Consider the following 16,223-nt stretch of genomic DNA (forward strand, 5'->3'; position numbering starts at 1 on the left):
GGCATGTACGCTGGTCACTACATTGAAAGGGGGCCTGTACTGTGGGATTAGTGCTAGGGGGCCTGTACTGTGGGATTAGTGCTAGGGGGCCTGTACTGTGGGATTAGTGCTAGGGGGTCTGTACTGTGGGATTAGTGCTAGGGGGCCTGTACTGTGGGATTAGTGCTAGGGGGTCTGTACTGTGGGATTAGTGCTAGGGGGCCTGTACTGTGGGGTTTGTGCTAGGGGGTCTGTACTGTGGGGTTTGTGCTAGGGGGCCTGTACTGTGGGATTATTGCTAGGGGGCCTGTACTGTGGGGTTTGTGCTAGGGGGCCTGTACTGTGGGGTTTGTGCTAGGGGGTCTGTACTGTGGGGTTTGTGCTAGGGGGCCTGTACTGTGGGGTTTGTGCTAGGGGGCCTGTAATGTGGGGTTTGTGCTAGGGGGTCTTTACTGTGGGGTTTGTGCTAGGGGGCCTGTACTGTGGGGTTTGTGCTAGGGGGTCTTTACTGTGGGGTTTGTGCTAGGGGGTCTTTACTGTGGGGTTTGTGCTAGGGGGTCTCTACTGTGGGGTTTGTGCTAGGGGGTCTGTACTGTGGGGTTTGTGCTAGGGGGTCTGTACTGTGGGGTTTGTGCTAGGGGGCCTGTACTGTGGGGTTTGTGCTAGGGGGCCTGTAATGTGGGGTTTGTGCTAGGGGGCCTGTAATGTGGGGTTTGTGCTAGGGGGTCTTTACTGTGGGGTTTGTGCTAGGGGGCCTGTACTGTGGGGTTTGTGCTAGGGGGTCTTTACTGTGGGGTTTGTGCTAGGGGGTCTCTACTGTGGGGTTTGTGCTAGGGGGTCTGTACTGTGGGATTAGTGCTAGGAGGTCTGTACTGTGGGGTTTGTGCTAGGGGGTCTGTACTGTGGGGTTTGTGCCACTCTCAGTCAGTGTATCCCATAATAGGGTGTCTCTCACAGTATATCCCATAATAGGGCCCCTGCTCCCTATTGGATATACTAGTACTGAGAGACCCCTTAATATGTGATACATTGTGAGAATTTGTTCACGCAAGCAAAATACAGGGGACAAAATGGGTGGAGTCGATAAGGGGTGGGGCTTCTGAGAAACGGGAGGGGTAAAATAGAAGGGCGGGGTCTTGCGCCCCCCCATCTTAAAACTTCACCAGCCGCCACTGGATAGGATGTTAGATCCAGGATGAGTGCAGTGACATTGTATTATACAGATGAGATGTTAGATCCAGGATGAGTGCAGTGACATCGTATTATACAGATGAGATGTTAGATCCAGGATGAGTGCAGTGACATCGTATTATACAGATGAGATGTTAGATCCAGGATGAGTGCAGTGACATTGTATTATACAGATGAGATGTTAGATCCAGGATGAGTGCAGTGACATTGTATTATACAGATGAAATGTTAGATCCAGGATGAGTGCAGTGACATTGTATTATACAGATGAGATGTTAGATCCAGGATGAGTGCAGTGACATTGTATTATACAGATGAAATGTTAGATCCAGGATGAGTGCAGTGACATTGTATTATACAGATGAGATGTTAGATCCAGGATGAGTGCAGTGACATTGTATTATACAGATGAGATGTTAGATCCAGGATGAGTGCAGTGACATTGTATTATACAGATGAGATGTTAGATCCAGGATGAGTGCAGTGATATTGTATTATACAGATGAGATGTTAGATCCAGGATGAGTGCAGTGACATTGTATTATACAGATGAGATGTTAGATCCAGGATGAGTGCAGTGACATTATATTATACAGATGAGATGTTAGATCCAGGATGAGTGCAGTGATATTGTATTATACAGATGAGATGTTAGATCCAGGATGAGTGCAGTGACATTGTATTATACAGATGAGATGTTAGATCCAGGATGAGTGCAGTGACATTGTATTATACAGATGAGATGTTAGATCCAGGATGAGTGCAGTGACATTGTATTATACAGATGAAATGTTAGATCCAGGATGAGTGCAGTGACATTGTATTATACATATGAGATGTTAGATCCAGGATGAGTGCAGTGACATTGTATTATACAGATGAAATGTTAGATCCAGGATGAGTGCAGTGACATTGTATTATACAGATGAGATGTTAGATCCAGGATGAGTGCAGTGACATTGTATTATACAGATGAGATGTTACATCCAGGATGAGTGCAGTGACATTGTATTATACAGATGAGATGTTAGATCCAGGATGAGTGCAGTGACATTGTATTATACAGATGAGATGTTAGATCCAGGATGAGTGCAGTGACATTGTATTATACAGATGAGATGTTAGATCCAGGATGAGTGCAGTGACATTGTATTATACAGACGAGATGTTAGATCCAGGATGGGTGCAGTGACATTGTATTATACATATCAGATGTTAGATCCAGGATGAGTGCAGTGACATTGTATTATACAGATGAGATGTTAGATCCAGGATGAGTGCAGTGATATTGTATTATACAGACGAGATGTTAGATCCAGGATGGGTGCAGTGACATTGTATTATACATATCAGATGTTAGATCCAGGATGAGTGCAGTGACATTATATTATATAGATGAGATGTTAGATCCAGGATGAGTGTAGTGACATTGTATTATACATATCAGATGTTAGATCCAGGATGAGTGCAGTGACATGATATTATATAGATGAGATGTTAGATCCAGAATGAGTGCAGTGATATTGTATTATACAGATGAGATGTTAGATCCAGGATGAGTGCAGTGATATTGTATTATACAGATGAGATGTTACATCCAGGATGAGTGCAGTGACATTGTATTATACAGATGAGATGTTAGATCCAGGATGAGTGCAGTGACATTATATTATACAGATGAGATGTTAGATCCAGGATGAGTGCAGTGACATTGTATTATACAGATGAGATGTTAGATCCAGGATGAGTGCAGTGACATTGTATTATACAGATGAGATGTTAGATCCAGGATGAGTGCAGTGACATTATATTATACAGATGAGATGTTAGATCCAGGATGAGTGCAGTGATATTGTATTATACAGATGAGATGTTAGATCCAGGATGAGTGCAGTGACATTGTATTATACAGATGAGATGTTGGATTGAGGTGGAGTGCAGTGACATTGTATTATACAGATGAGATGTTAGATCCAGGATGAGTGCAGTGACATTGTATTATACAGATGAGATGTTAGATCCAGGATGAGTGCAGTGACATTGTATTATACAGATGAGATGTTGGATTGAGGTGGAGTGCAGTGACATTGTATTATACAGATGAGATGTTAGATCCAGGATGAGTGCAGTGACATTGTATTATACAGATGAGATGTTAGATCCAGGATGAGTGCAGTGACATTGTATTATACAGATGAGATGTTGGATTGAGGTGGAGTGCAGTGACATTGTATTATACAGATGAGATGTTAGATCCAGGATGAGTGCAGTGACATTATATTATACAGATGAGATGTTAGATCCAGGATGAGTGCAGTGACATTGTATTATACAGATGAGATGTTAGATCCAGGATGAGTGCAGTGACATTGTATTATACAGATGAGATGTTAGATCCAGGATGAGTGCAGTGATATTGTATTATACAGATGAGATGTTGGATTGGGGTGGAGTGCAGTGACAGAACTGAGCCGTCTGTGTACAAGCCACATTCCATAGACACGCCCTATCGTGTACTGTACACTAACCTCATTGTGCACTCAGTTCTAGTAACACATTATTAGCAGGAATTTAAAACTAAAAGAAAAAACATTTTACTTTGAGAACTGTACTGTATATTGTTAAAAAAGATCTAAACCCTAACTCAATGACATCCAGTTTACTAAAGTACTTATAAACAATTTTCATTAAAAAAATAGTGTGTACACCTTTTTTTTATCATTTTAGTTCTGTTTATCTCCTGTAGGCTCTTTGCTGTCACTTTATGTTGACATACAGTGGCGAAAAAAAAAAAAAAATATTTGATCCCCTGCAGTTTTTGTAAGTTTGCTTACTTACAAAGAAATGAAGGGTCTATAATTGTTATCATAGGTGTATTTTAAATGATAGAGACAGAATATCAACCAAAAATCCAGAAAAACTCATGATACAAATGTTATAAATTTGAGTTGTAGTTCTGCGAGTAAAATAAATATTTGATCTCCTACCAAGCAACAATAATTCTGGCTCCCACAGACTGGCCACAGTATGTGCTCATGTGGTACACAGATTAGTCCTGCCAATTTAAGAAGGTGCTCCTAATGACAACTCGTTATGTGTATAAAAGACACCTGTCCTCAGAATCTTTCTTCCATTCAAACCTCAATATCATGGGTAAGACCAAAGAGCTGTCAAAGGACATCAGGAACAAGATTGTAGAGCTGCACAAGGCTGGAATTGGCTACAAGATCATCAGCAAGAAGATTGGTGAGAAGGAGACAACTGTTGGAGCGATTATTCGCAAATTGAAGAAATACAAAATAACAATTAATTGCCCTCGGTCTGGAGCTCCATGCAAGATTTTGCCTCATGGGGTAAGGAAGATCATGAGAAAAGTGAGGGATCAGCTCAGAACTACATGGGAGGAACTTGTGAATGATCTCAAGGCAGCTGGGACCACAGTCACCAAACAAACCATTGGTAACATTAAAATCCTGCGCCGCCCACAACGTCCCCCTCTTTAAGAAAGCACATGTACAGGCCCGTCTGAAGCTTGCCAATGAACATCTACATGATTCAGAGAAGGATTGGGAGAAAGTGCTGTGGTCAGATGAGCCCAAAATTGAGCTCTTTGGCATTAACTTGACTTTTTCCGTGTTTGGAGGAAGAAAAATGCTGACTTTGACCCTAAGAACTCCATCCCTACAGTCAAGCACGGAGGTGGAAACATTATGCTTTGAGGTTGTTTCTCTGCTAAAGGTACAGGCTGACTTTGCCCCATTGAGGGGCCAATGGATGGGGCCCTTCTCCCCAAAACATACCGCCATGGCAACAAAAGGAGTGGCTCAAGAAGAAGCACATTAAAGTGATTGTAAAGTGGAAAAAGTGGAGCCTAAAGAGGGCCCAGCACAGCACAAAACCTAAATACACCACTGACAACATTGCTGGGGAATGTGGGCGGGGCAGGCACAGGAGGATATTGGGGTAAGAAGAGGTGCAGAACCAGCTCTCTCTCTCTCTCTCCTTTCCAATCTTTCAGTGCTGGCTCTGGGCTGTGAGAGAGACTCTCTTACCTCAGAGCCCTGCAGCCTTGGGGAGCCACAGTCCAGCCTCTTGGGGTCTTCCCACAGCAGCGTCAGAGGGGCAGTATGGAGGGGGTGGAGCTGGGGGCAGGACGATGGTGGATGAGGAGGGTATGGAGGGGGTGGAGCTGGGGGCAGGACGATGGTGGATGATGAGGCGGAGAAGGTTCTTCATTCTGGCAATGGACAGCAGCTCTGACCGTTGCGGGGGAGACAGGATCGTTTCAGGACCTGACAGTACACACATCTAATGGCCAGGGCAGGGACTCTGCTGCAGTTCCTGCTGGGGAATTGTGACACAAGCTGGGACAAAGCCAGCATGGGGCAGTTTTCAGTTGGTAAGTATGCTAATGTACCTGGACTGATTAGGGTGTGCCCAGACACATCCAGCACACCTTGTGCGCACACCTATGCTTGCTTATTACATGCATTTAATATGAAATAATAGATTTAATTCTAGATACACTTTAATAAATTCCCACTGGGGAATTCTGGCCTATAGAATGTGTTGGGAACGCGCCTAGCGCTCATGGCCGCCATCAGGGGGGTACAGCCAGTACTCATGTATGGGGCCCCAGCACATAGGGGGGCCCGGACAGCAGGAAGATCGGTAGGATGACAGCATACCTCCCAACCTGGGCAGGACTGTCCCGCTGTACAGAGGCTTTGTCCGGCATAATTCTGGTAATAAATTTTACCTTCTAGCTCAGAAGGACCTGCAGCAGTGTAAAATTTAGAACAGCCAGGGATTGGCTGACAAACCAGCTGGGTGTGCACTATGCAGAGACTGCACCTGTCAAATTCATGCTGTGATGTCAGTAATGGGTGGGACTGCTACTCAGACCCGTCCCCTGTGTCAAGCAACACATGCATAGGGAAGAAGGAGAAGGAAGATATGGCAGCCAGCAACAGAAAGGTATTTTAGAAAGGCAATCATGTGGAAGATGGGGGACCTTTGGGGAAGATAAGGGCAGAGGAGAGGTGTGTGTGTTGCAGAGGTTGTAGCAGCTGGGAAGAGGTGCAGTACAGAGGCATTTACGTACACTCACTACTATGTACAGCTTGGTATGGCACTACTCCCGATTTTTAACATTGGCCTCAATGGAGAATATTGGTCACCTTGGTATGGCTCTACTCCCTGTCTAACATTTGCATCTATGGGAAATCTTGGTCAGCTTAGTAATGCACCACTCCCTATCTAGCACTCTCCGGAACCCTGTGCATAATGCACTCCAGAACCCTGCATTCTGTATCTAGCATTCTCCTGAACGTATTCCTGACCCCTGCACTCTGTACGTAAAGCATTCCTGACCCCTGCACTCTGTACGTAAAGCATTCCTGACCCCTGCACTCTGTACGTAATGCATTCCTGACCCCTGCACTCTGTACGTAATGCATTCCTGACCCCTGCACTCTGTACCTAATGCATTCCTGACCCCTGCACTCTGTACTTAAAGCATTCCTGACCCCTGCACTCTGTACGTAATGCATTCCTGACCCCTGCACTCTGTACGTAATGCATTCCTGACCCCTGCACTCTGTACCTAATGCATTCCTGACCCCTGCACTCTGTACTTAAAGCATTCCTGACCCCTGCACTCTGTACCTAATGCATTCCTGACCCCTGCACTCTGTACTTAAAGCATTCCTGACCCCTGCACTCTGTACGTAATGCATTCCTGACCCCTGCACTCTGTACCTAATGCATTCCTGACCCCTGCACTCTGTACGTAAAGCATTCCTGACCCCTGCACTCTGTACGTAATGCATTCCTGACCCCTGCACTCTGTACGTAAAGCATTCCTGACCCCTGCACTCTGTACGTAAAGCATTCCTGACCCCTGCACTCTGTACGTAATGCATTCCTGACCCCTGCACTCTGTACGTAATGCATTCCTGACCCCTGCACTCTGTACGTAAAGCATTCCTGACCCCTGCACTCTGTACGTAAAGCATTCCTGACCCCTGCACTCTGTACGTAATGCATTCCTGACCCCTGCACTCTGTACGTAAAGCATTCCTGACCCCTGCACTCTGTACGTAATGCATTCCTGACCCCTGCACTCTGTACGTAATGCATTCCTGACCCCTGCACTCTGTACCTAATGCATTCCTGACCCCTGCACTCTGTACGTAAAGCATTCCTGACCCCTGCACTCTGTACGTAATGCATTCCTGACCCCTGCACTCTGTACGTAAAGCATTCCTGACCCCTGCACTCTGTACGTAAAGCATTCCTGACCCCTGCACTCTGTACGTAATGCATTCCTGACCCCTGCACTCTGTACGTAAAGCATTCCTGACCCCTGCACTCTGTACGTAATGCATTCCTGACCCCTGCACTCTGTACGTAATGCATTCCTGACCCCTGCACTCTGTACCTAATGCATTCCTGACCCCTGCACTCTGTACGTAAAGCATTCCTGACCCCTGCACTCTGTACGTAAAGCATTCCTGACCCCTGCACTCTGTACGTAATGCATTCCTGACCCCTGCACTCTGTACGTAAAGCATTCCTGACCCCTGCACTCTGTACGTAATGCATTCCTGACCCCTGCACTCTGTACGTAATGCATTCCTGACCCCTGCACTCTGTACCTAATGCATTCCTGACCCCTGCACTCTGTACTTAAAGCATTCCTGACCCCTGCACTCTGTACGTAATGCATTCCTGACCCCTGCACTCTGTACCTAATGCATTCCTGACCCCTGCACTCTGTACTTAAAGCATTCCTGACCCCTGCACTCTGTACGTAAAGCATTCCTGACCCCTGCACTCTGTACGTAAAGCATTCCTGACCCCTGCACTCTGTACGTAATGCATTCCTGACCCCTGCACTCTGTACGTAATGCATTCCTGACCCCTGCACTCTGTACGTAAAGCATTCCTGACCCCTGCACTCTGTACATAATGCATTCCTGACCCCTGCACTCTGTACATAATGCATTCCTGACCCCTGCACTCTGTACGTAAAGCATTCCTGACCCCTGCACTCTGTACGTAAAGCATTCCTGACCCCTGCACTCTGTACGTAATGCATTCCTGACCCCTGCACTCTGTACGTAATGCATTCCTGACCCCTGCACTCTGTACGTAAAGCATTCCTGACCCCTGCACTCTGTACATAATGCATTCCTGACCCCTGCACTCTGTACATAATGCATTCCTGACCCCTGCACTCTGTACGTAATGCATTCCTGACCCCTGCACTCTGTACATAATGCATTCCTGACCCCTGCACTCTGTACATAATGCATTCCTGACCCCTGCACTCTGTACATAATGCATTCCTGACCCCTGCACTCTGTACGGGGATGGGGTTGTGAATTTGTGGAGGGATTTGGGGGGTTGTGCTGTGAGGGGTGATTGGGAGGGATTTCTACTAGGAAGAGGGATTGGGGGAGGGGGTGATAATATAATTTTGATATTTTCGGTGGAGGGGGGGGGGGGGGGCTGTCAGGAAGGCTGTATGGGGCCCCAGGATTTCTAGCGGCAGCCCTGCTAGTGTAGCGCTAATGTGCATTTAGGTACTTATGAGTGTTTTTATTGCAGAAAAGCTTGGCTCATATCCTGTATAACCATCTCCTCATTCACTATAGAGATATGCATGATACTTTTCATGTATTTCCTGCCCTCTGGGGTGTCCCCATTGGTGGGAGGTGTGTACAGGCATGAAGGGAACACATTTCACCTGACTTACTAAACTCTGAGCAGATTTTTGTCCATGAAAATAAAGTTATTGAAAATAAATCTGTATCCTGATTGGCCGGGAGAGGCTGTGTTGTCGTCTCTCAGTGACGGCTTCAGGAAGCGACCTCCAGTGAGGATGTTCAGGAAACCGAACCGCAACCTTCGGGTCCGGAGAGTGGAGTCCAGCGGGGAGGAGGAGGATGAGGAAGGGGACCGGAGTAAGGTGGAGAGGCCGAGGAGGCCCGGCGGGCGAGGACTGAGCTGCGGGACTAAGAAGAGGAGAGAAGAAGAGGAGGAGGAGGCGGCCATAGAGAAGAGGGACACCGGGGACTCAGCGGAGACCTCCTCCGGTACTGCCGGCCTGCTCAGCTTCACCGAGGAGAGAGAGGGTGAGAGGTCACAAGTGAATAGGGGCTTCCCGTGTGATACATGGCATCCCCTGCACCCCCAGTTAAATACATGGCACCCCCAGTGCATTGCATGGCCTCCCCTGCACCCCCAGTGCGATACGTGGCATCCCCTGCACCCCTAATGAAATGTCATCCCCTGCACCCCCAGTGCATTGCATGGCACTCCCCTGCACCCCCAGTGCATTGCATGGCACTCCCCTGCACCCCCAGTGCATTGCATGGCACTCCCCTGCACCCCCAGTGCATTGCATGGCACTCCCCTGCACCCCCAGTGCGATACATGACATCCCCTGCACCCCCAGTGCGATACATGACATCCCCTGCACCCCAGTGCATTGCGTGGCATCCTCTGCACCCCCAGTGCATTTTATTACATCCCCTTTACCCCAAGCATGTTATGTAGCATCCCCTGGACCCCCAGCATGTTATGTAGCATCCCCTGGACCCCCAGCATGTTATGTAGCATCCCCTGGACCCCCAGCATGTTGTGTAGTATCCTCTGCACCCCCAGCATGTTATATAGCACCCCCAGTGTATTTTATTGCATTTCCTGCACCCCCCAGCATGTTATGTGGCATCCCCTGCACATAGAGTGTTGCATTGCATTACTTGCACCTCCAGCATGTCACGTAGCATCTCCTGCATGCCTGGGGTTTTATGCAGAATCCCCTACACCACCCAGTGTTATGTGGCATCCCATGCACTCTCCGATGTGTTACATGTTATATGGCATCCCTTTCACCCTCAGATTATGTTATATTGCATCTCCTGTATCCTCTAGCATACTACATGACATTCCCTGCAACCCTTAGTGTATGACATGGCAGTCCCTGCACCCCCAGTATGTTATATTGCACCCTGGTGTATTCTATGACATGCTCTGTTCTCCCAGTGTATTACATGACATCCCCACTCCACCAGCGTGTTGTGTGGCATCCTCCGGGGCTATGTGGCATCCCCCGCACCCTCCCCCCGTCAATGTGTTACATGTTGTTTGCACTTCCAGCGTATTTAATGTTATATTGCATCCCCCTCGCCTCCACAGCAGTTTAAATATTATGTGTATGGCATCCCCTGCACCTCCCCAACTTGTTATGTCATATTGCAACCCGTGCTCCTCCAGCTTGTATTATGACAAACCCTTCAATATCTCCAATCTTTTAATTCTTCTTTTATTTTCCTCCAGGTGAAGAGGCGGCCTTTAAGATCAAGAAGCCAAGTGTAAACGCTGTGTTGTTTAAAGTTCAGAAAAAGGCAGAAAATGTTGAAGTTGCCAGCGGATCACCTGATGGTGGTAGAAGTGGTAGGTGTGAGCTTCATTGTACAGGAAATGGGAAAAGATGATCAAAGTATGAATGAACAGCTGTCACAAACCTGGTCTATTCATATGAAGAATACGAGGAACTCTATAGATATGTACTATGAGTAAATAAAGCGGAGTGAATTCTTCATGTCAAAACAATCCATCAATTCAAAATGAAATGCAAAGCTGGACTTTTCTTTTAGGAACCAGTCACTATAATAAGGCTTGTACAAAAGCCTACAGATAAAAGGAACTGCATATAATACCATAATGATAACGAGCCTCCGGGGTATAATAATAATAAAAAAAAAAAAATTAAGCAAAAATGAAAAACAGAACCACCCCCGATCACCAATCAATAAAATGGACAACGTTGTCTAGAAAACCAAAATGGTGCGCCAAAGGCCATACTCACATAAACACTACTCAAACATCCCTCTAATGACTGTTTGACAGTTCCTGTAGGACAGGGGTGGGGAACCTTTTTTCTGCCAAGGGCCATTTGGATTTTTGTAACATCATTCGGGGGCTGTACAAAATGTATGCATAAATGTAATAGGAATTGCTTTGCGGCAAAAACACTGTAAAAAAAATTGCGTGACTTTGAGGTCACAAAAGTGTGACCTCAAAGTAATCAAGGTATAGTGTGCCCCCTTTCAATGCGGAGTGACCACAGCGTGCCCCCCTTTCAATGCGGAGTGACCACAGCGTGCCCCCCTTTCAATGCGGAGTGACCACAGCGTGCCCCCCTTTCAATGCGGAGTGACCACAGCGTGCCCCCCTTTCAATGCGGAGTGACCACAGCGTGCCCCCCTTTCAATGCAGAGTGCCCCCTTTCAATGCGGAGTGACCACAGCGTGCCCCCTTTCAATGCGGAGTGCCCCCTTTCAATGCGGAGTGCCCCCTTTCAATGCGGAGTGCCCAGAGCGTGCCCCCTTTCAATGCGGAGTGACCACAGCGTGCCCCCTTTCAATGCGGAGTGCCCCCTTTCAATGCGGAGTGCCCCCTTTCAATGCGGAGTGCCCACAGCGTGCCCCCTTTCAATGCGGAGTGCCCAGAGCGTGCCCCCTTTCAATGCGGAGTGCCCACAGTGTGCCCCCTTTCAATGCGGAGGGATTGACCACAATGCAGAGTGAACAGCGTGCCAAGCCCCAGTGCACTTGACTTACCTGTTGTAGCGGCGGGCAGCTTCCTCTCTTCATCTCTTCGAGTCCTCCCGCGTCCCGCCTCCCACCTCCTCCTTGGCCAATGACATTGGCTGAGGAGGAGGCGGATTCGTGAGACAGTAGCGAATTTTAATTCGCTATTGTCACACAAATGGGCGGCTCGAGGCGCACTGCTCTGCACCTCGGGTCCACCCTTTTCGGAGATTCACAGTGTCAGAACGGAGCCATCGGCTCCTTCTGACACAGCGGCACAGGGGGGGGGGGGGGGGTCGGATCGCAACAATTGTGCGGGCCGGCCAGAAGGATGGTGCGGGCCGCATGCGGCCCACGGGCCGGAGGTTCCCCACCCCTGCTGTAGGAGATAGGTGAGTGTATCTAAATCAATCTGGGGCTCAAAACACACTGGCAACGCAACAGATACAGACCAACATGTGGATATGCCCACTACTGCGGGTCTACAAATATTGAATGAATAGTCAGTCACTTCTGCTGCATCAGTGTGTTGAGTCCCCCGGGTGGATAGAATTTCAAACTAAAGGAACACAGAAAAAGATTGCATAGTAGCCAGGCTGGATTAATTGGCTTGAAGAACTCTTCCCTAAGGCCCCTTTCACACGGGTGATCCAATCCGCCTGTCAGTCTTTTAGGCGGACCTGATCGGGTGCTCCATGCATCCCTATGGGGCAGCGGAGACATCTCCGCTGACACCCGCTGCTATCCGATTCCGATCCTGTCTGTGAAATCCGGACGGATTGAAACCCTATTTTCCATCCGTCTGGAGGATCGGATGAGAACGGACAGGCGGTCCGTTCTCATCTGATCTCCCCATAGAGGACAGCGGGGATCTGACAGCTCCATCTCCACACACAGAGCGGAGATGGAGCTGTCACCCACCTGCTCAGTGGGGATCAGCGGATCGATCCCCCGCTGTGCAGAACGGACTCCGTTGCACCTATTGTTGGCCGACCGATCGGCCGTCTTTTGTCCAGTGTTGTTGTGTTGGTTGAAATGTGCTCTAGACTGCACACAAATTTTTTCGGCCAACAACAACCAACTTCAGAAGTGATGTCATGTTCTGGTTTACTTTCCGTGTGTTTTTTCTCCTCTGAGCATGCCCAGTCTTGCTCATCTGATTTTTGTCTGCCGAAATCTATACTGACTGACGGAAAATCGGCCGTTCTGTTGACGGCCAACAAAAATTTTGTAGCATGCACACCAGATTTTGTTCGGCCGAAAAGTCGCAGCCGGTTGTTGGAAGCATCATATTAACAAGCCGACAATCGGCTGATCGGACGTTGGCCGAAAATTTACGGCCAACAATCGGTGCGTGTGTACGGGCCATTAGACTGCAAATATCATGTCATGAGGAAATATATGCCACTTAGAGCCAGATATCCCCAGTCATATGAAATAGATCTATATATTCCTAGTCCTTGACTGTGCATACGTATAAGCATAGCGGGAGCAATCAAAAAAGCCTGTAGATGGCAAATAGCAACTAAGCGGTAGCAGATGAAAAGCAGCAAATAGCAAATCTCAGCAAACAACTGATGATCAGGTGCAGCGCCTTTGAGCAAAGAGCGGAGGATAAAGACAGAGTGATATATCCATTCAGCTGACAACCAGCTGATCCGTTAAACAGTCATTAGAGAGATGTTTGAGTAGTGTTTATGTGAGTATGGTGTCCGGCGCACCTTTTTGGTTTAATAGACAACGTTGTCTGTTTTATTGATTGGTGATGGGGGGGTGGTTCTGTTTTTCTGGTTCTGTTTTTCATTTTTGCTTAATGTATTTTAAATATAATTATTACTTTTATAGATTGTTTTTGCTACGATACCCTGGAGGCTCATCGTTATGGTACTTTATGCAGTTTTGTCTTATCTGTAGGTTTTTGTACATGGTTTCTTCTGACCATAGAGCCCCACTTCATATAATGTAATGTCAATATAAATAGAGGTCTCTTTCTGTTAGACGCCTCTTAAACACTTTCTGTTCTACTTGTTTTTGTTCAGTTAACTATAATAAGGCTTACCTGTAGGTAAAATGAATATCTCCTAAACGGGCATTGTTTAGGAGATATTCACACTGGATGCAGCCCGTGACGCCACCGGTGCATGCGCTCTGACGGTCTGGCATACCGTGCGGGACCTTCAGAGCACCATGCCAGGACCAAGGGGTCCTGCTTGCATGCGCCGGAGTCAGCGAACCCAGAAGGAAGACTGGTAAGAGGTGGAAGCCCTGTCAGTGGTGACAGCGAATGTGTCGCTAGTGGGCTTCGTTCTAAGGTAAGTCATAATGTATTAGTATGCAATGCAGGGGAGATTTTCCCTTTTTTTTTTTTTTTTTTACTGCAGTGGTTTACAACCTCTTTGAAGGCCCCACCCCTAAGCCTCCACATTTAATGTGATGGGTCACCACCCTTATCAATCAAGGGGGCAAAGGGCCAGGTCAAAGTATGTAACTTGACTCTGGCTGAAATTAAGTGGGCCCGTTTAGAAAAAACAAAAACCTTGGGCTATGTTAAGATGTGCAACTCAAAAAAGGGATCTGCATTCAGATTGCTTTTCAGAGGTGTTTGACAGACAGGAAGGAGGTGACATGGCGCCTCCTCACTGCCTGTTTTATCTTCGTAAATGCTGCATCACATAAGCAGTGTCACTGCCCGCCGAAGGCAACAGGAGCAATCGTTTTTGTTGTAGACGCAAAGCATCGTGACTGCAGCATGCAAACACCCTTGACTGCAGCTTAAAGAGGAAATAACTTTATCTGAGCATCACAAACTGAAAGTGCTATATAATTCCTTCTTAGTATTCAAAGCAAACTCGCCTATCCATCAATGTCTCCATGCTTTATTTTGCTGGGAAATCACTTTTAATAACACCCCCTGGCATTTCTAGCTGCAGCCATGTTGAGTGATGGCAGATGATTCATGTAGCATTTACTTCCTGGAATCCATCTGCCCCTAGCTCAGGCAGGCAGGATGGTTTGCTTAGCTGAGATGAAAGGGAAAAAAAATGCCCATGAAGACTCCTGGGATGTATGACATTATTTTGACCAAGGAGCAACTGACAAAGTAAAAAAAAAAAAGTTTAAAACCAGTAACTATAACATACCTTCCTCTCTCTTTACTAAGGATAGCAGCATAAGGATTAGAAATGGTTCATGATTATTGAGAGAGTTTAGTTCCACTTTAATGGGAGGCAGTCGGGGTTCCCTTAAACACAGCTCAGCTGTGTGTCTTTAACTTCTTGTGCAGCTCAGTTTACATTCCAGCACTGAGCCTGTGTGCCGGAATGACTGTACTCCTGAACATGAGTGGGAGTGCCATCATCCGTCGCTGGCCAATCAATGATGGCACCCTGAAGATGCCGACAAGGGAACTTGGACTGTTCAAGCAGAAGTTTATGGACTTTAGTTCCACTTTAAGAATTTTTCATATTGCAACCGATAATAATGCGTTGCTAAAGGGCAGAGAGGCAGGCTGTTTAGAAAATGACATTTTACTTACCTGTGAAGGTTTAATAGACGAGTTAGGAGCAGCAAAATGTATCTGATTTTCTTTAAAGCAGTAGTAAACCACCACAAAAATAAAAATTCATCCCCCTGTAGGTTTAAGTCATAATGTACTAGTATGCACCACATAATAGCACATTAGAACAGACCTACCTGCACACGTAGCCCTCCAGTGCAGCACTGTCACCTCTCCCCGGTGCTTCCATCTTCACCCAGTCTTCCTTTTGAGTTTATCACAGACGCATGCACACAGAAGCCCCATCCCTAGCTTGGAACCCTGAGGTTACGGCACGGTATGCTGTTCGCTCAGAGGACATGCACTGGTGACGTCACCAGTTGTATCCTGTGTGATTATCTCCTAAACGGTGCAAGTTTAGGGGATATTCACTGTACCTACAGGTGATCCTTATTATAGCCTTACTGGTAGTTACTATTTAAAAGGTGGACTTCACTTCCACTTTAAAACTAAATTCCAGCCACATCCAAAAAAAAAAAAAGCCACAATTTTTAATGCAGTTTAATGATCAGTAATGATCAGTAAGTAATACATTAAATGTATTTGTTTACTACAAGCAGTGTAAGTATCCACATGTGACTTTGTATCAGCCTCTCTTAAGCCCCTATAGAACAGAGCCTGGGCTGGGAAAAGGAGAAGCAGCACAAGAATCAGGTGTGATGTAGTGTAAGAAGTATGCTGAAAGGAGAAGAGAGCAGAGCTGCATAGAAATGTTCTGCCACTTTTCCTTTCTCTTTCAAGTCACTGGGTAGGGGAGGGGGACCTGTAAGTGAAGGCTAAAGTACAGCAGAGAAAGATTAGGCAGAGCTGTGCAAATTTATGAAATGGATGGACAGAAATACAAATCCTTTGGCAGGTAAAACCGTTTCTATATGTGTATTTTATCTGTATGT

At 46.8% G+C, this 16,223-nt stretch overlaps 1 protein-coding gene across 1 annotated transcript in view; it reads left to right on the forward strand.

Annotated features, from left to right (window-relative positions):
* The first annotated feature begins 9,015 nt into the window (after window positions 1-9,015).
* The window catches only part of GCFC2 (GC-rich sequence DNA-binding factor 2), a 48,979-nt gene continuing 41,771 nt past the window's right edge, over window positions 9,016-16,223 (forward strand). Inside the window, exons 1-2 of the mRNA XM_082251376.1 lie at window positions 9,016-9,311; window positions 10,519-10,635. Of these exons, the coding sequence (XP_082107502.1) occupies window positions 9,059-9,311; window positions 10,519-10,635 (370 nt within the window). The 5' untranslated portion in view covers window positions 9,016-9,058. The remainder of the gene's footprint in view (window positions 9,312-10,518; window positions 10,636-16,223) is intronic.

The sequence above is a fragment of the Pelophylax lessonae genome (genome assembly GCF_965119305.1).
Source record: "Pelophylax lessonae genome assembly, chromosome: 3".
NCBI classification, from domain to species: Eukaryota; Metazoa; Chordata; class Amphibia; order Anura; family Ranidae; genus Pelophylax; species Pelophylax lessonae.